The following is a 26,117-nucleotide window of genomic DNA, read 5'->3' as shown; positions in this document are numbered from 1 at the left end:
GTTGGGTCAGTATAGAAAGCACTCTATTTTCCTGGGATTTTGCAAATGCTATAGATCACCATGGTGGAAGGAAAGCCCTGCTTCCCCCACAGATAGGCCAGGGGTCAACTCCACAGGGCACCATTTCCCTCTTCTTGGCAGGGCAGGCCCTGCTGTAGCCCCCAGCAGCAGCTGTGAGAGAGCAGTCAAGGGAAATAACATATTATTCAAAATTTATTCAAAATTTCTATCTATCCTTTTACATTTCCATTTAAATATTTGAAACCTCCATACATAGCTCAGCACAGTAGTATATGCATATAATTTATAAATAAACAATTTTATATTGGAGGTATATGGTCAAAAACTTTAAAAAACACCAGTTTAGGTAATTTCCTGGTGGTACATTGGTTAGGACTCCGTGCTTTCACTGCCATGGGCCCAGGTTCAATCCCTGGTTGGGGAACTAAGATCCTGCAAGCCGTGTGGCACGGCCATAAAAGAAAAAGAAAAAGACTAGTTTTCAAAACCACAGAATCTTCAGAAAGTTCAAGGGACACCTGGTGGGTGTGTAGCATCTGCATTACTATAGCAAGCATGTGACTGGGAGAATGGGATTGGTCCTGCCCATCCATGACAGCCCAGTGAGTGGTGCAGACAGTGGGGTTGGAAGGTTCTCTCCTGAGTTGGTACAGAAAGTGCCTGGGCTTTGGAGGCCTTTTCTGGGGCAGAGCTGGGAGCACTCTCAGGGAGCCTCTGATCTGCATCACCAGATTCCTCCCCCACTCAGGACTCCCTCCAGCCTGTCTCCCTGGGACCTCAGCTGACCACCACCCATGGAAAAGTGGCTGGCCCTGGGTCTTGCAAGCCTGCAGGCAGGGCTGGCTCACCTTCTCATAGTACCGGATCTCATAGTCCAGGATGATGCCATTGGGCTGCTCCGGCTGCGGCCATGACAAGGTGATGCTCCTCATGGTGGCACTGACCTGGTGCATGATGGGGACAGTGGAAGGGGCTGCAGAGAGAGGAAGAGACAGGGCAGATGAACAGACCCTCGATTATACGAGAAGTGCTGTCTTTCAGAGACAAAGAGGCAGAGAAATGTCATTGGACATTTCTCATCAACTAAGCTGGATCTATAGAACTTTCTGTGGGTTTTGCAGAACAAATGGAGTTTGGGTACCAAAGGAGAGGACAGGTGACAATTTAGGACAGGAGAACATGTGTGAGGGTAGGGAACAGAGTGGACAGGAAGAAAAAAGGTTTGACCAAAACAAGAGATGGCTGGAGAAATCACAGGAAAACAGTGTGGGTGGGGAAAGTTGGAGACAGGCATGGAGGATGTGACCAGCAGGACAAGTCCAGGCTTCAGGCAGTGGGACAAGAGGCGCGATGGAATGTCTTTGAGCAGATGGTGTTGAAGGAACCTCAGTCTTGCAGGAATGGGCTGAGCCATCACAGAGAAGAGGATCTAGAGGCAAGAACTGACAGAGAGAGAGTCGAGCTGGTCAGTACAGAATTGCTGTGCAGTGAAAAGGAACATTCTAGCAAACATCTTCTGAGACTGCATGGAAGATTTTGCTGCATTTCCAAAGGAAGAGAGGTGACATCTCTCAAGAAGACATGAACACAGACCAAAAACAGAGTTCTTGTAGACTTCTGTCAGAGTTTTCCAAATGAGGACATTTGCTGTTGAGAGCTCACAAATATAAATGAAGAAATGATACACAAACCAAACATTTGGAAACAGAATAATAATTCCAAAATCTGTGAAGTGCTTCCGAAATCTCTCTTTAAAAAGAATAATATTTATTTCCCAATTCAACATTTTTCACACAGTGTAAGTAAAATGAAAACAGTCTGGAGATAATAAATGAGGGTCGTCTGTCTAGGAGAAGAGGCGGGTGATGGATGAGGCTGCGGTCTGTGCTCTGCTCAGGGGCTGTTCCATTTAGTCCTGGCACTTCTGCAGTGATGAAGGTCGCTTCCTCACACGAACTCCACTTTACAAGGCTTTCTCTGGGGACCATGGCTGAGTGACATTTACTATCCTGGATTTAAGTTAACAGATTCCCCTGCAAGACCTGAAATTACAGAGCACGGGTACTGGGTCACAGGCGGTTCCTCATTCTCCACGATCCACGGACTCTCAGTGAGAACCTATTGCGTGAGGTCCCTGGGCCGGGGTGGAGACACAGAGCTGTGAAGATACCCACGGTCCAGGGGAGCCGTAAGGAGAGCACAGAGTGAGAGGTGCTGTGATGAGCCCTTAGAATTGCAGTGTCTGCCTGGGACTTTGCCCAGTTCCCATTAGAGACCTCATCATGGCCATGAAAATGTGCCCCTCAGAGCTCCTACCCCTGGGAGCATAATTGCCTAATGACCCCAGCTGCTGCATTCTGCGATCCATCACTGCATCCACGCAAAGCCCACTTCCCACATGCTGCTCCCAGCCAATGACTGAGAATGGCGGGGATGCTAAGGCAGGTCCGTTCCTGACTCTTCTGATGGGCAACTTCTGCCCACTGGATATGCCCTCTTCTGCCCTCTTCTGATGGGCAAATACTGCCCACTGGATATCCCAACACTTCCCTGTAACTCGCGGCAGTCTAAGACTCTTCCCACTCAATCCTCCTTCCTTCTCTCTCTCCTTCAGAGGGATCAGACCTTCACTGTGGTCTGATAGCTCTCCCAGCCTCCTCTGGCCTCCACCCCATTTCCCTAGTAAATCTGATCCCATCCGATCCCATCTTGGTGTCTGCTTCGTGGAGGACCTGAGTTGATGCAGTCCTGAATCCCCCTATCAAGTATTCCCTGCCCCGCCCTGCTGCATTGCCAGGGATGGGAAGCTCACTGCCTCCAGAAGCTGCCGCTCCATACCTGGATACCTCTCACCAATTTGCATGTCTTCCTTATTCTTATCTGAAATATGTCTTTTCCTACCGGTCTCAGTTCTGCCAAGTGAAGTAATATAGAATGTTCCCTCTTCCACAGATTGGCTTGTTAAATAGCGAAAGAAACTATTGAGGTCTCCCCTGAGTTTTTCCTGCTGAAAAGAATGGCCAGATACTATGAACATTTCTCCCATGATATGCCGGCACCTGAGGTGGCTTTTTTCCACACGGGGCTCATGTTACCTAAATCTCTTTAGGCATAAGGCCCAGAGGTGAACCCAGTTCTCTCACTGTTGTTTGAACAGCAAAGATTAGAGTAAAACTAATATCCACCATGATCTGCATACTATACATCTATTAATATTACCATTAGCCTTTGCTTCAAAAACATGTCCCTGCTATTTGATTTTTTTTTTTTGCTGTACGCGGGCGTCTCACTGCCGTGGCCTCTCCCGCTGCGGAGCACAGGCTCCGGACGCGCAGCCTCAGCGGCCATGGCTCACGGGTCCAGCCGCTCTGCGGCATGTGGGATCTTCCCAGACCGGGGCACGAACCCGCGTCCCCTGCACAGCAGGTGGACTCTCAACCACTGCGCCACCCGGGAGGCCCCTGCTACTTGATTTTGAAACCGCAGTCAGTATAACCTTTAGGTTTTCCCATGGTATGCTCCTCACCTTTTGTCTGTAGAGTTGGCTTTTAGCTTTGACTACAGGGATTTACATGCGCCTTTATGGTGCTAATTCGGCCTATGAGTTTGGTAAGTTGAAATAATTTTTGATCCTGACTCAACCATCAAATGCATCTTCTCTTCCAACTTAGGATCATGGCCCAGATCCATTAATCAGCTATTTAAACACATATTTATTGAGCATCTGTCATGTGCCAGTAATCGTTCTAGGTTGTAAAGATTCCCTAGTGAACAAATTAACATTTCTTGCCTTCATAGAGCTTCTTTTCTAGTGGAGGGATTCAGAGACTAGACATAATAAATAAATACATTACAAGGTATGTTAAAAATATTAAGTACAATGGGAAAAAATGGAGCAGAGGAGAAGGGATACAGAATGCCAAAATATAGAAGGCCGGCCAGGGGAAGACTGCAATTCTGAATCTTATGTTCGGCCAGGCCTTGTCTGAGAAGTAGACGCAGGAGCACAGAGATGAAAGAGGACAAAGAGGGAGCCAGGCGGATGCCTGGGAGAAGAGCATGTGAGAGGGAGAGGCCAGGGCAAAGTTTCTGATCTGGGAGCATCCTGGTGTTTCAGGGAAACAGAAAAGAGCCAGTGGGACTGATGCAGAAATGAGGTCACAGATGGTAGGGCCCCCAGAGACACTAAAAGCGGATGTTGGCTTCTACTGAGAGACATGGGGACCCATGGGAGGGTTGCAAACAGGGGAATGACATCATGTGAGTTACATGTTACCAGTATCACCCTGTGCTATATTGCTAATGGAGTGCAGGGGCCGTGTGAAAGCTGAAAGAATGATCCAGCTGGAAGATCATGGTGACTTGGACCAGGCTTGGAGTGGTGGAGGTGGTGAGAAAGGAGATGGTCAGATTCTGAATATATTTAGAATATATCTCAATGGCTGTGTTTCTGGTCTGAGCAGCTGGAAAAGTGGAGTAGCCATCAACTGAGATCAGGGACGACATCGGTACAAACAGTTTGGGAGGAAAGCATAGGTGATCCACTTCGGACCTGCTGGCTATAAGACATCCAGGATGTCCCAGAGGAGATGCTGAGTAGGCAAATGCATGTCGAAGAGGTCCAGACTGAAGTTATAAATGTGAAGTCATCATATTTCAAAGATATTGAAAGCACTGGAAATGACAGAAATCGCCAAGAGAAGGAGCAGAAGAGGATATATAGTCTAAGATTCAGGAGGTGATGGGAAAGCCACCAAGAGGCCTGAGAAAGAAGGCCAGTGATGTGGAGGGAGAACCAGAGAGTGATCACCTAGAAATCAAGTGGCAGCCAGCCTTCCCCGGAGGACAGGATGTGTGAGATGCCACTGCCGAGTCACCACAGTGAAACTAGGCAGTGAGTGTGGATTTACAGGCTGAATGGTCAATGGGGTGCTTGGGATTTTTCTTCCCAAGGCCTGTGTGCGCTGTGCAGAGCCCCAAGAGAGGATGAAGGAGCTTCAGGAAAGTGAGACAGTGTTCTGGAGTCAGTCTGGATGGTTTGGGATCCTGCTGGGCCCACCAGGATGGATGGGAACGGCCCCTATTAATCCTCCCCTCTCTACACTATCCCCGGCCACCGCCCACCACACTGAAAGGGCTGCCCTTTCAGGCCTCTGTGGAAACACGATTCAGTTGACATGTTTTTTATCATGTCAGTGTCATATAGGTTTTCAGGATCCTTCTGCCTCAAAAGCTGAAGCATCATGTATTAAAAATTAGAAAGTTTAATCCCAATGGCCTGAGGATTTTTGATGGGCTTGGTTCTTTATTTTGCTCCTAATCCCTGGAAAGCCATCATTCAAAACTCAGCATATATGCCAACCATTGTGCCATGCCCCTGCTCTAATCACTCAAGACAGAAGGACAAGTAAGAAAGTCACAGCCCTTGCTTGAAGGTCCCATTTGGGGTCAACTGGCAAAGAGGTAAGGTGATCCAGACGCAATGGATAGTCAAATCCACTGAGAGGAGTGTCCCTGTTATACAGGTGGCAAGGACCTCCCAGCAGGCCAGCAGTAGCACACAGATCCAGGAGAAGCTGCCGGAGGGTGACAGTCACCTCCGCCAGCATTTCTCAGATTTATGGTGATGATACCACCGTCACGGGCCCCCTGGCAGGCCATCTATTCTCACACAGGTCACTCTAAATGTCTTACCTTTTAACTGAGATGGGATTTTGCACAGGGGAGAAAGTAAGAAAGTATCACGCCTCCTCCCTGAAGATCAGAACAGCTTACATTTGGTACTCTGCCATCAGTGATCACCTACGGTGACAAATGCTTTTTTTCCTTCTCCAAGTGCAAATGCCACCTCTAAATCTGGTGTTTCACATGCAATAAAACCTTCAGACAAAACAAAATAAAAAAGAGCTCAGGTATCCACTCAAACACCAACTTCTTTTAGCAAAACTAAGGCAGACTAAGACAGGAAGGGAAAATTAATTCAAAGCAGCAGCCCCTGGGACCCCTGAATACAGTAGTTTGAACAGTATGTCCTGGCCAGCTGTCTTTTCTCCATAAACCAACCTGCGTCCTAAGATGAAGGGACAGTTTCACTGAATGCTTGAAAGAGTCTCTCCCTCACAAGCACACAGAATGTTTTTGACTAAATTAAACATTTTACAGAGAGAAGGAAATGAAAATTATTAAACTTCAGCAAATAAGCAAATATAGACCTTTCTTTAGAAAAAGTACGGACAAAGGATTAGTTTAGGGGCTATTTGGAAAGAAGGTACTGAAGGATCAAGAAAGATGTGTTTGCAGACATAGAGACCACACTGGTGGTTGCCAAGGGGGAGGGAGGGAAGGGGAGGGTTGGACTGGGAGTTTGGGATTAGCAAAGTATTCACATAGGATGGATAAACAACAAGGTTCTACTGTATAGCACAGGGCAACTATATTTAATATCCTGTGATAAACCATAATGGAAAAGAATATGAAAAAGAATATATATATGAAAAGAATATGTAAGAAATATATATATGAATATGAAAGAATATATATGAAAATAATATATGTATGTATAACTGAGTCACTTTGCTGTACAGCAGAAATTAACGCAACATTGTAAATCAACTGTACTTCAAAAACGTTTTAAAATGAAAGAAAGAAAGATTTGTTTGGCCTAAAGAGGCGGTGCTCAAAAAATCCAAACATAATCAAAATTGCCCTGCACTTCTTTTCAGCAAAATAAAGAGGCTGGCCCAACAGGAAACCAGAATCCAAAGAGGACAGTGGAGAAGCAATGACAAGTGTCCTGTCAGGCACTGAGGAAAATCTGTTTGAGCGTTCAACCAGAATCAAAACCAGGAGTGTGTAAAAGTCACACACCGGTATTGTTCACAGCCAATAATAAGAAGCCCTTTAAATGTGTCAGAAGCAGAAAGAGACTTAAACGCCAAAGGTCAAAGGGCTTAGGGATGAAGAAACTGCAAATGCAGGTGGAGTGAGTCCTTTGTCTCTGTTTTTACCAAGGAAGACTTTGGGGAGAACTTCCTCCCAAAGTGCTTTTTTTTTTTTTTTTAACATCTTTATTGGAGTATAATTGCTTTACAATGGTGTGTTAACTTCTGCTTTATAACAAAGTGAATCAGTTATATATATACATATGTTCCCATATCTCTTCCCTCTTGCGTCTCCCTCCCTCCCACCCTCCCTATCCCACCCCTCTAGGTGGTCACAAAGCACCAAGCTGATCTCCCTGTGCTATGCGGCTGCTTCCCACTAGCTCTCTACCTTACGTTTGGTAGTGTATATATGTCCATGCCACTCTCTCACTTTGTCCCATCTTACCCTTCCCCCTCCCCATATCCTCAAGTCCATTGTTTTGAAGCAGACAGATCTAAGATAGTGTATCACATACAGCAGCGAGAGTGCACAGAACGTTCTTGTCTGAACTGACAAGGGAGATGTGGATAAATTGCAGGGACAGGATGGCCCCAGCTGTAAGTTATGAAACAACTCACCGGTGACATGGGACAAGTATCAGCCCAAACTAGTCACAGGTCACTGCCAGTGGCATCACGGATGCAGCCTGGTGGACCACCACCAGCCCTCCATTTGTAAGAAGGGCTCCAAAAGAGATCATAGGGCCTGCACTCCTGTCAGAGTCAGGCTGGGTCTTGGGAGGGTGGCATGAATCTGTCTGCAAGTTAATAACCCCAAATCTGGACCCTGGCTCTTAATGTGTGGAGCCTTGATTTCCTATCTCAGGTTCTCCTGGACCATACAGTTTATGTTTATGACACTCCTTGACCCTTTAATTTAGTTACTGACTCAGTCATATTCAAAGTTTTCTCTTACTCATTTTGTTTTCCTTATCTGATAGGGGCATTTTCCCCCAATGATTAAGCATCTCAGATTCCAAAATGTGAGAACGAACTGATGCTTTTTTCCTAGGACAATTACTAAGTTCTAAAGCATTATCTTTGCTTATTAAAAATTACTTCCTAATGTCTTCGTTGATTTTTGTGTCAAAAGAATTCTTTCAACAGTTATCACCATAATCCATTTTGGGATATAATAAATGATGTTAAAATATTTTATTTAAGACATCAAAAGTATTATCAGTAGTTTTGAAGAAAAATAATAGCAAAACACACATACATTCAAAATTAAGTTGACCTATTGGAGAAAAAAGTTTGAAGAGGCTATAAAAATATGGAACTTGGATTTTCAGAGTTCAGTAAATCTCATCTAAAGGGGAAAACAGTGTTGCTTCTGCAGGTGGAAATCATGCCAGGGACAGCCTTGCTGTGAGGCTACCCCTTACCTGCCCTAGAGCAGGGGTGAGGGTCACAGCTGAGTCCCCTCTGCCTGGGCTCAGGTAACAAGCCTAGCAAGTGTCCTGGAAGACAAATGGTGTCTCCACTTAGGAGGCTTTCCTGTCTGAACTTCCCAAGGAGGCCCATGGAAAGGGCAGCCCACTGCCTCCCTCACAATAACTCATGCTGGGTTGGGTTGGGGAGCTTGCCCCTGTCCTTCCATAGGGAAAGGCTTGTGGGGTGGGGTGAGGTCCCCACAGTGACCCCTCAGAGTGATACAGCTGCCCCAGCCAGAACAGTGAGCATCTGAGTGTTATCGTCACTTCAGCCATCTGGGGCATTGCTGTTTCTCGGACAAACATCCATCATTTGATGAACATTTGGGATGTTTCCACATTTTGACTATTGTGAATAATGCGGCTAAGAACATCCATGTACAAGTTTCTGCATGGACCTATATTTGCATTTCTCTTGGGTATATACTGAGGAGTGGAATTGCTGGATCATATGGTAATGCTAACCTCTCCTACTCTTTCTAGAATAGCATTTCCCAGCTAAATCATCCTTGGACTAACCACCTGCAATCTACACCATAGATCCCAGCTGTGAGGAAAACAAGGGGGGTGGTAAGGAATAGTAAGGAGCCAAGGGCCCCAGTCTAGGGAAGTAGAAATTAGCAAAAATAGAGAGGGACTGTGCTCAGGGCTCTAGAGATGTTGCAGAGAGAGGAGGGCTCCTATTCTGGCTCTGCCATCTGCTTACTCCGTGATCTTGGGTTAAGGTTACTTAACTACTTTGGGCCTCAAATTCTTCAACTGTAAAACAAGAATATTAACCCTGATGTCATGAGGTTTTCAAATGTTCTGAGGATGTGCCCTGTGTGGTCCATTGTTTCTTCCAACTAGATCCAGTCTGCTAGCCCAGGGGACTTGGCAACCAGCCCAAAGTCTCCTTCTGGGTCCACCAGTGTTCACAGATGCAAATCAATCCCTGGGCATCGTTCCCCCAGGTAAATGTGAAGAGCACAATCCAGTGACAAGCCTTGGGTATTCGTATGGTAAATAGCTTTGAGGAGATAAATAAACATGTCAACCCAGTCAGAGTGGAGTGATGAATAAGAATGGGCTTGGAGAAAGGGAAGGCTAACAGCGGGTTCCCGGAGGTGGGTGTGATAAGTGCTCCAGAAGGAAGATGGTTTCCTGTAACATCTGGAGATGACCTGAAGTTTCTCTGGGACGTAATCTAGGAAGTAAACAATGGGGTGCCTTGTCCTTGAGGACAAGGAAAGCTTGTGACTGTGGGGAGGGGCTGAGGCATGGCCCACCCATCCCATGGTGTGACTCAGGTCCAGGAGTCACAATGTTCCCTCGGCTCTGTGCCCACCTTTCTCTTGGTCTGGTCACTGGCATTGCCTTACACCTAATATCCTGTCCCAGATCCCTTGTCCACCTCTGGGCTTCTTCAGTTTAAAATATAATGCAGCCAGATTAACTGTCCCAAAGCTCATTTTACTCACTTCCTCTGATGCTCAAAAATGGCATCCCCATTGGAAAAAAAATCTCAACTCCTTCCCTAACATTTTACAACGTGGCAGCTGCTGGCCAGTCCAGGTGCCTCCCATGGTTCCCTCTAAGGAGCCCGCTGCTCTCATCTCACTGTTCCACTCATTGAGTCTCAGCAGAACTCAGCTTCAGGGATCTCCCACTACGGCCACCTCTCTTCATAACCCCACCAGCCTTCAAAGGTCCTGATCAGTCCACACACTGCCCTGGCTTAGCCACGGCAGACCATGCCCACCAAAGTGTCCCTTCTCTCCTCCCAACTCAAAGTCCTTACTTTTAATAACTCTCATGGGGCTGTAATTACCACCTTGGGACACAGTGCACTGGGATCTAACTTTCCAGGTGATTGTCTCTGGTCTCCATCACTGGAATAAACTCTTTAGGGCACAAGTCCTATTTTTAGCTTCTTCCCACTGTGTTAGCCCCTAATCGATGTTCAGTAAAAGTTTGCCTTTACTGGAATGGCTGTGGGCTCTTCCCCAAAGGCGCTGGAAGTAAGAGGGGTCGGAAAATTACACAGTTGCACCAAACATGGACATAGGCCTTTAAAGGAGAAGGGTGTTGGGGGAGGGGAGGCAGGGTTGTGATTCTGCAGCCTGTACCTGGGAAGGAACACGGAGTGGGTCTGAACACAGCGGTCCCAGGGCAGTGGGGACAGGAGTGCTTCTAGATAGCAGAGGCAGAAACTGGGGAGGCTGGGGCCATTCCCATCTCACTATGTTTCAACTGAAAGGTTACCTTAACGTGAGTGGTTTTCTAACTTTTCTTTTTAAGCTGTAAAATCCTTTCTACCAAGAAAAGATTCCCTGAAGTATAAAGTGTGAAGCAGAACAATGCAATGTTGCTCTGGATGAATCAGAAGCAGGGGTCCCAGAGCCCCGAGGCTGGTCCATTTCCTATCTCCCCAGCCCAGACTCTGAAGGTTTCATGGAAAAATCCAAAACTGCTAGGCAGCCTCCAAAAGGCCCCTTGAGACCTCAGATTAAATTACGTGAGTTCCTAAAAGGCATGGGTCTCGAGGTTGGATATGAGGAGTTAAGGGCTGTGGGTTATCTTTTTCCTTATATGAAATACACCCTTAGGAAAAAACTAAAATCTGTATTTAAATGTCAGGTAAAGACATCAGGCCCAATAGTACTGATGACAAAGAAGAATAATTTGCACACAGATGAATTGTGCAAATGATGAACTGTGCATAGAAGAATCTTGTCTCTTCTGACATCCGTATTCTAGGAGAGAACTTTGTTGAGAAGGTACTGCTTAGATAACAGGTTCCGCCTCTGTTGATGGAAACTCATTTCATTGCACAAATATGCTTGAATTTTACATCAGGAAGCCTGACTCATTAAATATTTTTGATGCAGTAACACTTCTGGTCAAAGTAGATTAAACAAATAAGTAATTAGTTTGGAGACTGGGTATGACTACAAAAGCAGAATTCATTATTTTTCTAATTGTTTTCCCCTAGTGTGGACATTGGCTTCTTTGCTTTTGCTCTGGGCTGTGCCTTGAGATGGCCCTGACAAGCCTTTCCAATCTCCTTCTCTACCTTGAGTCCCCTGGGGACAGAGGACTGCTCTGGGTGGGCGGCATCAGTTCGATGCTGTTGTAGAATATTGGCTGAGTCTTGTCACGGGCTCAACCAAGTGTGAGTGGGAGAGAAAGTGAGGGCTTCCAGCCTGGGTGGCTGAGTCAACCCCACCCCCCCCAGAGGGGCTCCTCCCTCACTGGTCCATCCACTAAGGGTTTTGTTCTAAAAGCCAAGCTGTGACATTGGGCGTTGGGGGCTGGGGGCTGCTCTGGGTTTGTGGGTTTACAGCAGAGGCCCTCGTTTTTGATATTGTCTCTGATTGGGCGTGGGTTCTTTCTTGGGATCATCTATCTGATGCTGCTAGTTCTTAAAACATACTCCCAGATCAACATCACCTGAGAACTGATAAGAAAGGCAGAACCTTCCCACTACCTTGAGCCCCATCTCAGATCTCCTGAATCAGAAACCCTGGAGGTGTGGCCCAACCACCTGAGTCTTAACAAGCCCTCCAGGGGATTCTGAGGCAAGTTCAAGTTTGAAAACTTTGTCTAGAAATCAGAACGTTACATTTTATTTTTTAATTTAATTTTATTTAATTAATTTTATTTCTTTTTTTATAAATTTTAAATTTATTTCTTTTTAATTTCGTTGCTGTATGCAAGCTTTCTCTAGGTGCGGTGATTGGGGGCTACTCTTCATAGTGGTGCGTGGGCTTCTCACTGCAGTGGCTTCTCTTTTTGCGGAGCACGGGCTCTAGGCGCACGGGCTTCAGTAGTTGTGGTATGCGGGTTCAGTTGTTGTGGCTCGTGGGCTTAGTCTCTCTGCGGCATGTGGGATCTTCCCGGACCAAGGCTCGAACCCGTGTCCCCTGCATTGGCAGGTGGATTCTTAACCACTGCGCCACCAGGGAAGTCCAGAATGTTACATTTTAAAAGGACATCTGATGTTATTCAGTTTTCTGTCAGTTCTTACTATCTATGGATTACAGTACTGAGGGTAAGAGAGAGAAACTGTTTCCCTATGTCCCCAGCAGGCTAGAGCAGAGCCCAAATCAACCTGGCTCCTGTCCCTGAGACGGACGCTGGCTCTCTCTCCCTTCCCCCTACACTCAAGCACCCCGCATTTTCAGAGCCCCTGGAGGATGCCCAGCATGTGGAGGCGTGTGGTCAGGGTCACATCGTTCACGGGTGGGTGCTGCCCTCTGGGACCCTTGATCCCTTGGAGAGATCAGGGTCCCAGCAGAGGTGGATGTGAGCAGAGCTCTGTGCCAGGAGGATGAGGCATCCTCAGTAGTGTGTTCCTAGGGCCCCTCTGCCCCTGGGTCACCCCTGCCTGGCACTTTTCCTCTGTTCCTTCTTCTTCCTGGGGAAACCAGAAGGTGCACCAGTTAAAGGGAGCAAACCTGAATGCTGTGCCCTGTGGCAGCAGGAGGCTATGCAGGGGTGTGTGAGAGACGGGAATTCTTGTCAGGTGATGCCAGTCCTAGGCAGGCACCCCAGAGTGGCTTTGAGGGTGCCTGGGGCAGGCCCGTCAGACTTCCTTGTGTGGGACCAGAGCAATGGCAGCTCTGGTTTATTGAGTGTTTGAGCACAGAAGGCAGTACTGGGGAAGCCACAGGAGTGAGCAGAGGACACCCTGTGTGCCCCATTACTCCTGGCTCTCACCCACAGGGGTTCAGTAGGGCACCCACCACCACCTAAAGCCTGACATCACTGCCACTGCCACCAGGCAGGGGAGCCGTGCCTGCAGCCACTGTGACTGTCCTCCCTGGGCCCGGAGGTCAAAGTCTTCTGGCCTCAGGGACGAGAGCCCGCCTCCTGCAGGGCACTGCCCAGCTGGAGCCCTCCCTGCACCCCCGTCCCCACTACATCCGGGGCCTCCTTCCTCCTCCACCACTCCACACACCGCTGCCCCAGGCCCTCCAAAACGGCTGCTCAGGAGCCCAAAACTCCCCCATGGCCTCCACCTGGCTCTTCCCAGAACACTCCCTCCACGCCCTCCGCCCTGCAGCTCTCTCCAGCGTGGCAGTGTATGTATGACTTTACGCCCGGCACATCTCAGGGTCAGGAGGCAGGCTGTGTTCTCCACCGTTGCTCACCACCTCCCCCTCTGTCCACATGCCGGCCGGGCCGCTGCTCCCTGAGCCTGGGACCGCGGGGCACTCCTTCCCACTCACTCCCTGACTCACTGAAGCCTTGGGCTTCCATCTCTATCTTCTTCTCAATCCCAGCCTCACCCTCCTGTGGGTGACTCTGACACCCACCTGAACAGCACACGCTCACAGCCCCACTACTCCTCCATGTCTGACCCTCCCCACCAGACAGTTGGACTTGGCCTCATCTGAAGGTGCTCCAGTTTCAAAGCCACACGTTCAAGTATTCTTGAATGCAAGCATCCTGCCTGGGGCAACCTCTGATAACTGCCCCCAGCTGCTGCAGCCTCATCTGGCTCTCTCCGCCTTTGTCTCTGCGTAGACCTCTCCCAGTTCATATCCCGCATCATCCAGCTTGGGTTCCATTTTGCAATAGTGTAATTGACAATACTCCCCAAAGCCTCAGGCGTGAATTGCCTTTATCTTTCCATAGGGTACAAGCAGCAAAACTCAACCCGCGAGAGACCCACCATCCTCTTCCTGTAGGGTCTGCTCTGAGCAGCCAGGCACTGCTGAGAAAGCCACAAAACGGGGCAAATGGGCAGCTTTGTAAATAAAAGATCACCAACTTCAAATAAGCCTTCAAAACACTTTCTGGAAATGCTGAATTTCTCTGGTCAATTCCATCTCCCATTCTCTGGAGTGGACTGCCTAACTTTTTTCATTCTCCTTAACCCCTCAAGCCCAGTGTCTCCTCTTTCACTCTCAGCAACCAAGCTTACCACCCACCTACAGAGAAAATAGATGCCTGAACGTCCAACTGCATCAATAATATCGCGGCTCGGGTACTCAAAGTCTCCTCAAATTGCACATGCGCAAAACCGAACCCACGGTCCCTGTGCACTTCTGGGAGCCCGCGGCACATCTCCCACATATCTGCAAACCATCCGCTTATTCTCCTGCTTTGGTTTCTTTGTTTTCCATGTCGGCTGCCTGCAAGAGCCCCCTGGGAAACCTGCTCCCTGAGCCAGACTTCCAGGGCCCTCCCTGGGGAGCTGTGGGCCTGTGGGGACACGGTTCCCCTGTGCTCCCCGAGGCAGCACCCACTCAGCTTCCCAAGCCCACCTCCCCGCTGAGCTGCAGCTCCTCCTCAGGAGCCTGGGGGCTGCCTATTTGGGCCTCAAACCTCGGCGACCCTCCTGCAAAGCCTCCTTCCTTGCCCTCGTCCTCACTCCTTCTAGGGCATCAGATGAGACAACAGACACCAGGAGGCCCTGTTTCCAACCAGCCCTCCACATACACACCTCCTCACAAGCTTCCCTACCCACATGCAAACCCGTTCCTGCGAACAAATGCCAGCCCACTGGGTTATGAGGTGCCACCAGACTGTGAACATTATGTCAGGCCTAACAGGACTTCCTGGGACACATAGGACACTGCACTGAGGTGCAAGGGTTACTGGAGCAGTGAGACCTGGTGTTTTCCCTCGGGAGCCCTCAGTCTATCAGGAGACATATGGCCCATGCACACAAAAAACTCCTACACATTCAAGAACTCATGCACCATCCTTATAACTAGTACTGCTCAGAGAAGGACAAGAAACACATCAGGGGTTTCTATGGGGCAGACGGGCTCACAGAGGCATGCTTCTTCCCCTGAGGTCTTCTGGATACATAAAGCATTTGTTCTGTCAAGAAAGAAAGAAAGAAAGAAAGAAAGAAAGAAAGAAAGAAAGAAAGAAAGGAAGGAAGGAAGGAAGAAAGGAAGGGAAGGAAGGAAGGAAGGAAAGGAAGGAAGGAAGGAAGGAAGGAAGGAAAGGAAGAAAGAAAAGAAAAGGAAAGGAAAGAAAAGAAAAGAAAAGGAAAGGAAAGAAAAGAAAAGAAAAGAAAAGAAAAAGAAAGGAAGCAAAAGAGAGACACACACACTTCAAATCCCCAGGGCTCATTTCTATAGCTGAGGTTGTGCTGCGGCTCAGCTCTCAGAAGGAAACTGATCCCAGGGCCTGGAGGGTTGGCAAAAAGTCCCACTTGCACTGGAAAATATTTGTAGTCCGGCTTTGCCTTTATTTACCCAGAACATTTAATGTGCCTTTTTTCCTCATCTTTTACATCCGCTCAGAGAAGATGTTAATTTTCTGAAATTAAACACTTAGCTTGATTACTGTTTTGTTAATTGCTGCATTCAAAAACCCCTGGTGCTCCTGCCTGTTTAACATGGATGGTGCTGTGAAAATGATAGGCGCAGAGTTGGCGTGCAGGTGGATGGACAGCAGCGTCGGAATTGCCAACCCGACACCCCCACTGGTGCCTGCTGTAGCAGCTGGGGCCCTGCCTATGCGGGAGGGGGCAGCCCAGCCTGGGCATAGCAGAGTGTCTCCTGCAGGGCCGTGTTTTGGGAGGACAGTGCACCCGGGAAGTCCAGGTCTCACCAACATCTGGGAGAATGTGGGGTCTTAACTGCAATCACAGTGCCCGCACAGAGATGCCGGAGGAAGGAAAGATCACAGAGAAAGCTAAAGCCACACCATTTGCTGATGTCTGAGATGAGTTTAAGAAGGATCGAGGCATCCATTCATACATTTATTTGATAATTTATTAAATCATTCAATGAACATTTCTCAAATGCTGTCATTAGAGGAATAATAGCACCTAGCTAGACACTGGGGAACAGTAGCCACTCAGGTGGATAGAGGGCATGCTCTCCTGGAACTGACATTTGCCAGAGGAGCGAGGACAGACTCATCACCAGTCTCCTCCTCCCTCCTGCCCCCTGTGCCTTGGCCACAAGGCGAACAGAAACTATCTCGTAATCCAACTAGAGCCTCCCTCTGTAATGAGGGCGATAACAATCTCATTTGGACTTTGAACAGGGGAAGGAACTTACTACATCTCACTGCCTGGCAGTCCCATTTTCACTGAACAAGCCGTGTATTTAGAGTGCCCAAGAGGTAGTAAAATGAGCAAATAGGTCCCTGGGGCCCGTGGGGCCCTCTAGTCATCCTCAGAGCCACACAGCTGTTCTCCAGCTTTTAGCAGCATCTTAGGCACTGCTCAGGACCTGGAACAGGGAGCTTTCCTACGCCCAACCACTGCGTGGCCCAGCATGTGAAATCTGTCCGCAAGAAGTTCAAATTGGTCAGATAGTAAGTAATAAGATATCCCACCCTGTACTGTCACTGTATAGCAACAACCTCCTCGGATTGAAATGCTTTCTAGCAATGGCATGTGATCATATCCTAACTTTTGCAAAGTGAGAGCTAGCACCTCAGTGGGCTGTGGTACCCATAGCCCGGCTGAGATCCCCCTTGGTGACTTTCTAGGCATCTGAGCCCAGTCTCAATGAGTGCTGGGGATCAGAATGGGAGCTCCCCAAGGCACAGACGCTTGTCTGTGCTGTTTGCTCCTGTGTTCCTCAGGCCTGGAGCCGTGAATGACACACAGAAGACATCAATAAATATCTGTTGAGTAAGTGAATGGGAGCCCCTAGAAGCAGAAGCCAAGGAGTCAGCATGTGGAAGGCAGTCACAAAGATTGTGGTGAATGAATGAATGCATTTCCAAAGTTAATGCGCTTAAACAAACCCCCCTTTGAATCTCACTGTTTTCCTCTGAGTACATCAGGGCTTCTGGTAACATCCTAAGGTCATCCCCTTAAGTTTTCCTTCTAAGAGCCAAAGGAGAGGAAGATACCTTGTCCCCTGGCTGACATGGAGGGAGCACCTGCCCACCCGTGGACCACCAGGATATATTCTGATCACTACACATCAACCAAACATTTATATACCAAAGCTTATATGTAGGGATTAAAGGAGCCTGGCAAATATTTATCAAGGTTCTATGCCTAGTGCTGTGGGTCCCTCCCTCATGACAGTGGGGTAGGTTGGAAAGTCTGATTCTCTGCAGACCTCACCACCTAGCGGAGAACCCAAGGCTGCTGGGAGTGGAAGGCCATGACTTTGGTCAAGGGCAATGCTATGTGGTGACCTGTTCCACTCAAGAGACAACAACCCCTGTTTGCAGATGGCAGGACCTTTCTGAGGCCACTTGGAAGTTCCTCCTCAATGCCAGGACTTAAGAAACAATAAAAACAGCCTTTTGGAGATTAACAATGAGAAGAAAGCAATAAAATGAACTACGAAATTGAATTAAGAACAGTGAAATTGTCATTGACTTAAGTTTGTTTTTAACTTTTCCTTATTAAGTTCAGTGAAAGTTTTCCTTAAAGTCATTCCCATCTTTTTGATGTTCTGACTCAATCTTTTTCTCTGCTCTGGAACAAATTTCACCTGTTAATTTCCAGTGAAACCAGCCCTTAAAAATGGACTAGATTCAGCATATGGACCTTAACACTCTAAATTTTTACAGGCAGCAGTGTAATATTGTTTTAATATTTAATTTTGAGATTTACATAATATCTTCCCTCCAAAGAGCTCAATATATTGCAATATCATAAAAGTCCTTTTCATATTCAAAGATTATTCTTTATGCATGCAAATACTATACTTAACCAAGGAATAATGCAAATTAGGTGATGTGTTCAGAGGAATTGGTGGGCTGGGTAATTCATGTGTGGGAAAAGTAGCATCTCTGAGTGAGTTTAATTGTCTAGGAACTTTGAAAATGCCTTAAAAATGGGCAAACTATAGGGGCTTGTGATGACTGACAGAGTAGTGTAGTATTTTTTAAATAAAATTAAGTAACGGCTTGTGTCTGTGTTGTGGGCACAGTGTATATGTTAGTGTTTCACATGCAGTTGGCACCACAGGCCATACATGAACTGTGCGCAATATAAATGCTGCTGATGCATCATACAGGGAAGGGAAAAGTGCTGCATCTCCAAACACATGATGAGGAAAGACAGTCAGGCTCCTCTGAGCGGCAGGTTGAGCCTATGTCGGGTATACAGGTTCTGTTCCTTCCCTGCCGTCTTCATTAACCCCCTGGAACACAGATTTCACTGCTCCCCTTTCTGGTGCCTACTCCTTCCTTGAAGAGTGGCCAAACCAATATCTGTCATTTATCTGATCTAGATGACATCAGTCCCAAACAAAGGGACCAGGGGCCTTGGAAGGAAACAGCCTAGGGGGGAAAAAAAAGCCCAGCAAATTGCTGTCTGGCTCAGGACATATTCTCAGAAATTATGCTCATCTCCCAGTCCATCACACGGTTTGCAAAGTGATTTTCTCTCCTCTGTCTCATTTGCTTGTCACACAGCACTAGGAAGCAGGTGCCAGTCCTCCCATCTTACTGTGGAGAAAGGAGGGATCACGGCAATTCAATGAACTTGCATGAGTCATGTGAGGAGCAGAGAGAGGGGCCAACCCCACGTCTCCCCTCCCCACTGCACGGCTGTCACCATGAGCCCAGGAGTCAGGGAAGGTGACTGCCCCGAGGGGGGATGAGATGGTACCACACAGCACACTCACCCTTCAAGCCTGGGTAAGTCAGATTAGCCCTCTGAATCAGAGGCTGCAAGCCACAGCCAAAAGGCCAAATCCAGAATTGGATTTGCTTGCCTCTCAAGTGTTTTAAAAGTTTCTAATTAGTTGTCAACATTTTTAATGTGGATTTTCAGCTTATAACATCTGGCAGCGCTGGGTATGATGCCACTTGCTGGAGCTGAGTAGGGGCTGCCCCTGTTCTTCTCTTCAACTCCCTATATAGTCCCCACCGCACCCTCTCGTGTGACTCCTGGCTCCGTGTCGCTCCTGCCATTACCTGCCTGGCCTCATGGGTCTTTGAGTGTGTTCTCTCTGGCTCAGATGCTCCCAAATTTACTGACTTTATTTGACCACACTACAAGTTGATTTTATAGATGTGCTGGTCTGATTTGACTTATGTATTTTTTCCAAGATTTCCTCTGAGGTTGTCTTCCCCAACTCTGACACTCAGAGTCTAGTTGGCAGAAAAGAGAAGTCAAGTTTGTCATTCACTTTAATTCTCTCTGACAGCCAGGTGATCCGGCCATCAGTCTGAACCTGGGGCCAGGTGCCGGAGAGTGATCGCAGAAGTTACTGGTGATAACAACCTCTCTGCAGATCGCTTGGCCACTGGAACAGAGAGAGTTCCACCTGATCTGGCCTAGTTTAAACTCAAGGCAGCTGTATTCAGCTCCAGGCTGCATCCCTAAAGACCTCACGTAAATCTGAGCTTGCATAATTCATGACCAACCCTGACCAAAGGTGATGGACATTTTTTTGACACCTAAAGTGGCCCAGCTACGTGGCCATAGCTTAGAGGGAGCTTACAAGCTACACAGCTCACCATAATGCAACTTTTGATCAGTCTGAGGATAAAATGGCCACAAACCTGAATATGAAACCCAGAAACATCATTTGCTGGCTGTGAGATGCTGAGCAAATTCCAAAAGCATTCTGACCTCGGTTTCTTCATATGACCCACATCAGTTTTGTAAAGAACTTGGTAGGGGCTTGGCACACTGGAGGTGCTCAAAAATGGTAGTCCTCTGCCTCAGCCTATGGGCTGCATGAGAATCCCATCCTGATACTCTCCGAGCGATACAAGATCCTTGAGTATATATACTTGACTGGGGTCATCACAGAAGGAAATGAAGGCTTGTTGGATCTCAGGATGCCACAGACCCTGTGGTGTCCCCCAGTCATGCTGGTTCCGAGGGAAGAACTGTACCTAATATGTATCCAATGGACCAAAAGATGACTACAAAATCTCCTTAGATCAAAACCCTAGGGTCAAGAGAAGCCTACTGGCTTTGTGACCACCTAGAGGTCTGGGACAGGGAGGGTGGGAGGGAAATGCAAGAGGGAGGGGATATGGGGATATATGTATATGTATAGCTGATTCACTTTGTTATAAAGCAGAAAATAACACACCATTGTGGAGCAATTGTACCCCAATAAAGATGTTAAAAAAAAAAAAAGAAAGAGAAGCCTACTGGTGACTTTCTCTGATAGACTGATACCAACCATGACTCTTTTTGTCAGGTAGCTAAATCAGCTAAGATGAGCTGCCTGCCTCCGCTGGGCAGGGCTCATGAGAGCAACACGATGCAGCACCAACGTGGCACATCTGGGCAGCCCCAAGGAAGGAGAGCATGACAATCCTGCCTCTACTGGACAGTAAGAATGGCACACCCAGCCACAGATGCTGTCCATAGCTCCTAAACAAAGGAGGAACCAGCCCAGAGCAGTGAGCAGCCTCCCAAAATAGATTCTCACATTCAGATCAAGCCCCAAACCCTTGGCAGACAACTTGTCCAAACCCTTCTCTCATGTGACCCTGATATCCATTGTCAGGATCCAGTTCACCTTGGAACAACTTGTACCCCTCAACAAACACACGCCTATCTCCCATTTCCACCCAGAGGCAGGGGGAAGCCTTTCATGGCTCAGCGTCACAGAGAAAATTGTGGAAGGGTAATCAGCCTGCACACTGAGATGCTATCCACTCAGCCGGATGGCACTGGCTGTCTCTGAAGAACCCCTCTGTGCTTGGAGGCTATGATATGGGGAGCCCAGAGGGACTGCCCACCTTTTAGGGCAGGAAACAGAAGAGAGAAACAGAACGGATGCCCTGCCGACCCTCCTTCTAATCCCAGATTTCCCAAGCCCTTCAAGTCTCTGCTTCCTTATAGGAAAAATGGGAACAATAATGTACAAGTCACAGGGTAATTATGAAGATCAAATGAGTCTGTATATTCCAAAATTGTTTGTCAACTCAAAAGAGACACAAACTATGAATAATAACTATTACTCAATCAGGACCCACTCAATAGTCCCCCCACCATTTCAGTTTGGGCTGTTCCAGGCAGGGAATATATACGCAGTAAACACTTAACAGTTGATTTAATGATTGATTCCAGGACGGCTCTTGGTCAACTTCTTTACCTGCCGTCTACCTACTCATGACACAAACAGTAGGACAAATGTGGCCACAGGTACTGACAAGGGTCGCACCATACCTGGAGGTCCAAGGGGGAAGGCTGACCTGGATCTTGCCCAGAGTGGAAGAGCCCAGGGCTGCTCTGGAAAGGGGACAGGCATATCATGACTTCTTGGTGATACAGGGGTTCATCCACCTTGTCTCTTAATGGATCTGAGTGAGTCACTAGGGATTTTCTGATGCCTGTTATTTAGTCTCTCTTTCATCCCTTATAAAATCTGGGGCTTCCATTCATGTTTCTAAACTCTTCTTGCAGAGGTACAGGCTCAAGTGTTTATTTTGAAACTTCTCATCTGTTTAAACAAATATCTGTTTGTGGAAAGTAACTTGCATTCACATGTGGACTCACCAAACAGCACCGTGCTCCTCAGAGCCCCACAGCCCACGGATGAGAAACCACTGGTTAACTTGACCTTTATTTTATAATAACCATATGCCACCAAGAAGCACTTGCAACCTTACCTTGTTGATTGTAAACTTTTCTGACACCCAAATTCCAGAATTTCCAAAGAGAAATCATAGATTGGACAGTGACAATGGGGCTGGGACTACAAAATCAGGGAAGGTTAAAAATAAAGGGCCCATGAGAGGGCGAACAAAGGGCATGAGAAATGTTCCTGGAGGGGCCAACGGGTAACGACAGAAATAAATATTTTGAATATTGGTAACGCAGGGTCCCTTGTAGAAGCCCTGGTCCCTCAGCTCCACGGCAGCCTGAGAAGGTGCAGATGGCAAGACAAGCAGATGGGCAGGTTCGGGAATAGCAGGGGAAGGGAAGGGAGGGGCAGAAATCAAAGCAAACCAATATAAGTGGCAGGTTTGTTCACACATGCTTAGAGAGAGGGAAAAGACAGCCAAGCCCAGCGTAACATGACAGACTGGAAGGATTATTATTCCCAGAAGCTGGGACACTAAAATATTTCAGCCAGTTTTCTGCCTTAAACTCTCCAAGGGAAATACTGCTAACAAAGGCTGCTCATGTTATGTGCTCATCATGATGCAGAAATTACCGTTCTCTTCTCTTTGAGTAAGACGGGCTGTCACAACCTTTGTCTCCATGGCACTGGGGCTGTGGTCACCAGCTGGAGGCTTCCACACTTCCACTCTTATTTTCTCACTACACACGTATGCATGTAAACACGTGACCATACGCATACATACAAACACGCACACACGAACACACACACGCTCACAGCAACAACGCAGCCATCTGGATAGCCATGCTCTCCGACGACACCTTTTTTTCTTCTCAGTTCTGACAGCTTAAACCCAAGAATCATCTGTCATCAAAGATGCCTGGTGTTAAAAGAGGTGGAATGAGTCTCGGGATGGGGAGAGGAGGAGTAGGAAAAGATGGAGAAGAATAGAAGAGGTCAAGAATTGGGGGTTATGTGGAGGGAGAGGGAGCAAAAAGAAATGCTCGGGTCCTGCTATTCTGCTAACAAGCTGTCCTTTTAGAATTTGTTGATTGAGAAAAATCCATAATTCCAAGGAAGATCATGGTCCACTGCCCACGACCCCCATCGTTGCCTGTAGACGTGATCTTCATGTCCCCTCTGCAGCCTTGCACCTTCCCTTCAAGGGGGAGATTGCTCATTTCTCTCTAGCTCCTTTGGTATTTACTGCATGTTTACAGCACACAATACTTAGCTCTGTACTTTGTGTCTATGTCCTGGAGATTCTTCAGTGATTGAGTTTCACGGGAGGAACGATGGTGTCCGAGTATCATTGTATCCCTCACAGTGTCTAATCCATAGCTTGGCACACAGTAAATGCTGAATAACTGTCTCAATAATTGAGTGAATAAATAAACAAATGAGTGAGTGCATGAATGGACTGGTTAAATGGATATAAAAAGAAATGGATTGTTGCAAGGGGTGTGAAAAGTAATAAAAGGAAAAGGTCAGAAGAGCAAAAGATACAGAAATAAAGAGAAGAGAAGAAAATGTGTTCTGAGCTATGCATGCCACAGGGATGTACCAGCCATCAGGAGTGATCTACTGCCAACTATCTGAAGTCTGTATAACAGTTTAGCATTCATCTGACCAAGTTGTAAAGGAGAACGTACTGCTGAATTACATGGGTTTAATTGAAAAATAATCTATGAAGGCAGCACTGACTATCACATGATTTCTGGGAAGTTTCTTTCGCTGGGCTGGCTAATAAAGCCGCACTGGTGTTCTCAAGATCGTGCGGTGTTTCTGCCCATCCACCCACCTACCCAACCATCCATCTGTCCATCCACCCTTCCAAGGACATTCGTTGAGCCCCAGCTGGTTGCAGAGCACTGGGTCGTACTCTGGCTTGGATGTACATCTTTGCTTTTGAACTGGGCACAAGAAAACCCCTCAGAATGCAGTTCATTCTCAGAGGTGAAACACTACAGCCTTTTCCTCCATGGCCACAAACGCCCATCGCCTAATACTTTCACTCCTGGGAGGAGGCCTGAGGGCAGACAAACGGGATATGTGTGGCCGAAGCTTTGTTCCTGCACAGAAGTGGCAAAGAGCCAGCCCCGCAGACAGACAGACAGGAGCACAGATGCCTCCAGACTTACCAGCTTGGTTTGTGGTGATGTTGACGGAGACGTGCTGTGGGGGGAAGGGACTTTTGCTGGAGACCCCATTGACGGCCTGGATGTCAAAGGTGTAGGGGGTGTGGGCCCACAGGCTGCTGATGGAGACACGGCACTCAGTCAGGCCCAGCTGCCTGGGCACGAACTCTACGTTGTCATCGCAGCGGGAGCAGCTCCGGCGGTCTGCCCGGCACTTCTTACAGATGATGTTGTAGGTGACATCATCCCGCCCACCCGTCTCCCGAGGAGGGTGCCACTCCAAAATGATGGATGTCTCATTGACGATGGATATGACATTGCGGGGACCTGATGGCACACCTATAGGGAGACAACGAAAGGACAGTGAGGTTGGATAGAAGTTTCCCCAGCATCTCTCCATTTGTCTTTGGTGTGTTCCTACTCTCATCACATACACACATCCCTTCTCCTCCCTCAGCCCCAAATCTCCATGCCTCAATCCATTCTGAGAAAAAATGACAGAGATGACAACCTGTCTCCCACTCCCCTTTTAGTCATCCCCACTGGGGTTTTCCTTCTTTGAATCATGTGTGCCAAGGGAGAGGAGGATGGAGGACTTGGGTACAAGCCCTTCTGTTCGAAGGACCAAGCTGCATCCTCCAGGCAACTTTAGTATCAATAACATGTATGTATATTGGACTCTTATTGGATTCCTTGTCTTTTCTTAATTGGTGTAGAGCTCAAGGGTTGAGGGATAGGAGTGACCCCTCATAAGACCCAACATATCCAGGCATCCTGCATAAAATCTCATACAATCTGGGATCTATGTGGTGTGTGCATGGCATTGGGAGTGTTTTTCTGTAGGATGGGCTGCCAGAAGACCTGGAGAGATGAATATTCACATTGCACAAGTTTAGGTGCATGAAGTCAGGAAATTCACGCAGCCACCATTTTTGACCCCATGACACTAGAAGAACACAGGGGTTTGTCCCAGACACTCTGCTAGCTACTTTGCATGCATTTAACACGCCTCCCCCCCCCCCCAAGAACGCTATTGGGAAGGTACAATAATTAATTCAATTTTATTGAAAGGGAAACTGATGCTGAGAAGGGGGACAGGCTATAGATCATTTTGTCTATGAGAACTAAAATTGGCATGGACACCACATTTACCTGATTCCAAAGCTCACGTTCTTAGCTATAGCCCTGGGCTGCCTGTTAGTGAAACTATCTTTTCCTACTAAGGGAAGAGCTGGCCTTACTCTGATATGACACTCCAAGAGTTGGCAGTCAAATCTATGAACGGACAACAGGACATTTGAACAGACTGCCTCTCCTACAAATCAGCGTGGCTCACAGGGACTCAAGGAGGGCAGCCTCTTCCCTCTGGAAAGTTCTGCCCATGGCTGCTGGTCACACTCTGGCAAAGGCTGAAATGCCTTGTTGCAAAACTCTAGAAAGCCTGGTCCCTAGTAGGAGGGCAAAAATGCTGCCGAATTAATGGCCGGCCGCAGTCCTGAGCATTTGGAGATTAAGTTGGAGAACCTCCTGCCCAAGAACAGAGCAGATCACAGCCTCTGGCTCCCAGGCTGAGCTCTTCTTATCTTCAGTATCCACCTGATGGAAATGGATCACTCCTGGAAGCACCGCCCCCCCCGAATGGTGGGCCGGCTGGAGCCACCGCTCTGGATAGTAATGCTTTCAGAATTCACGCACGTGACTGTCGCCAGCTGAACGAAGACGTGTAGGGCAATTCATGCTGGAGACAGGAATCAAATGCCAACACACAGAATGAGGGAATAACAACAAGGTCGGGGGGCACCAGGGAAGGATTCTGTGTTGAATCAGTCAACAGCAAGCAGCTAGAGCAGAAAGCAAATATTAAATCGGATTGTATGAAAACATGAAAGAAAATCAGTACTGTACTATATAAAACCCATTAGGCCTGAGCTAAAGCACGACTGTCATGCATGCTTATGACAGGGCAGGATTCATGAAGCATTTTTACTAAAGTCTTGCAAATAGTGTCCAAGAATTCCCCACCCATGTGCCCAGGGATGAACATCCACCTCTTTGGGAATCAGCACACAACTAGTACTGGGCGGGCAGTTGGGACCACGCTAGCTGGGCTTCTACAGGTCGTGGCCAGCCTCATCTCAT

General features: G+C 47.6%; 1 protein-coding gene across 1 annotated transcript in view; it reads right to left on the bottom strand.

Moving 5' to 3' along the window:
* EPHB1 (EPH receptor B1) overlaps window positions 1-26,117 on the bottom strand; it is a 428,352-nt gene that overhangs the window by 94,580 nt on the left and 307,655 nt on the right. The window contains exons 5-6 of the mRNA XM_027091661.1: window positions 23,982-24,317; window positions 870-994 (exon numbers count right to left, since the gene is read on the bottom strand). Of these exons, the coding sequence (XP_026947462.1) occupies window positions 870-994; window positions 23,982-24,317 (461 nt within the window). The remainder of the gene's footprint in view (window positions 1-869; window positions 995-23,981; window positions 24,318-26,117) is intronic.

This window comes from Aethalodelphis obliquidens, unplaced genomic scaffold (assembly GCF_003676395.1).
Source record: "Aethalodelphis obliquidens isolate GAN/ISIS:26980383/991018 unplaced genomic scaffold, ASM367639v1 scaffold72, whole genome shotgun sequence".
NCBI classification, from domain to species: domain Eukaryota; kingdom Metazoa; phylum Chordata; class Mammalia; order Artiodactyla; family Delphinidae; genus Aethalodelphis; species Aethalodelphis obliquidens.
Note: the sequence above shows the minus strand (reverse complement) of the source record. Positions and strands in the feature narration are given on the sequence as shown.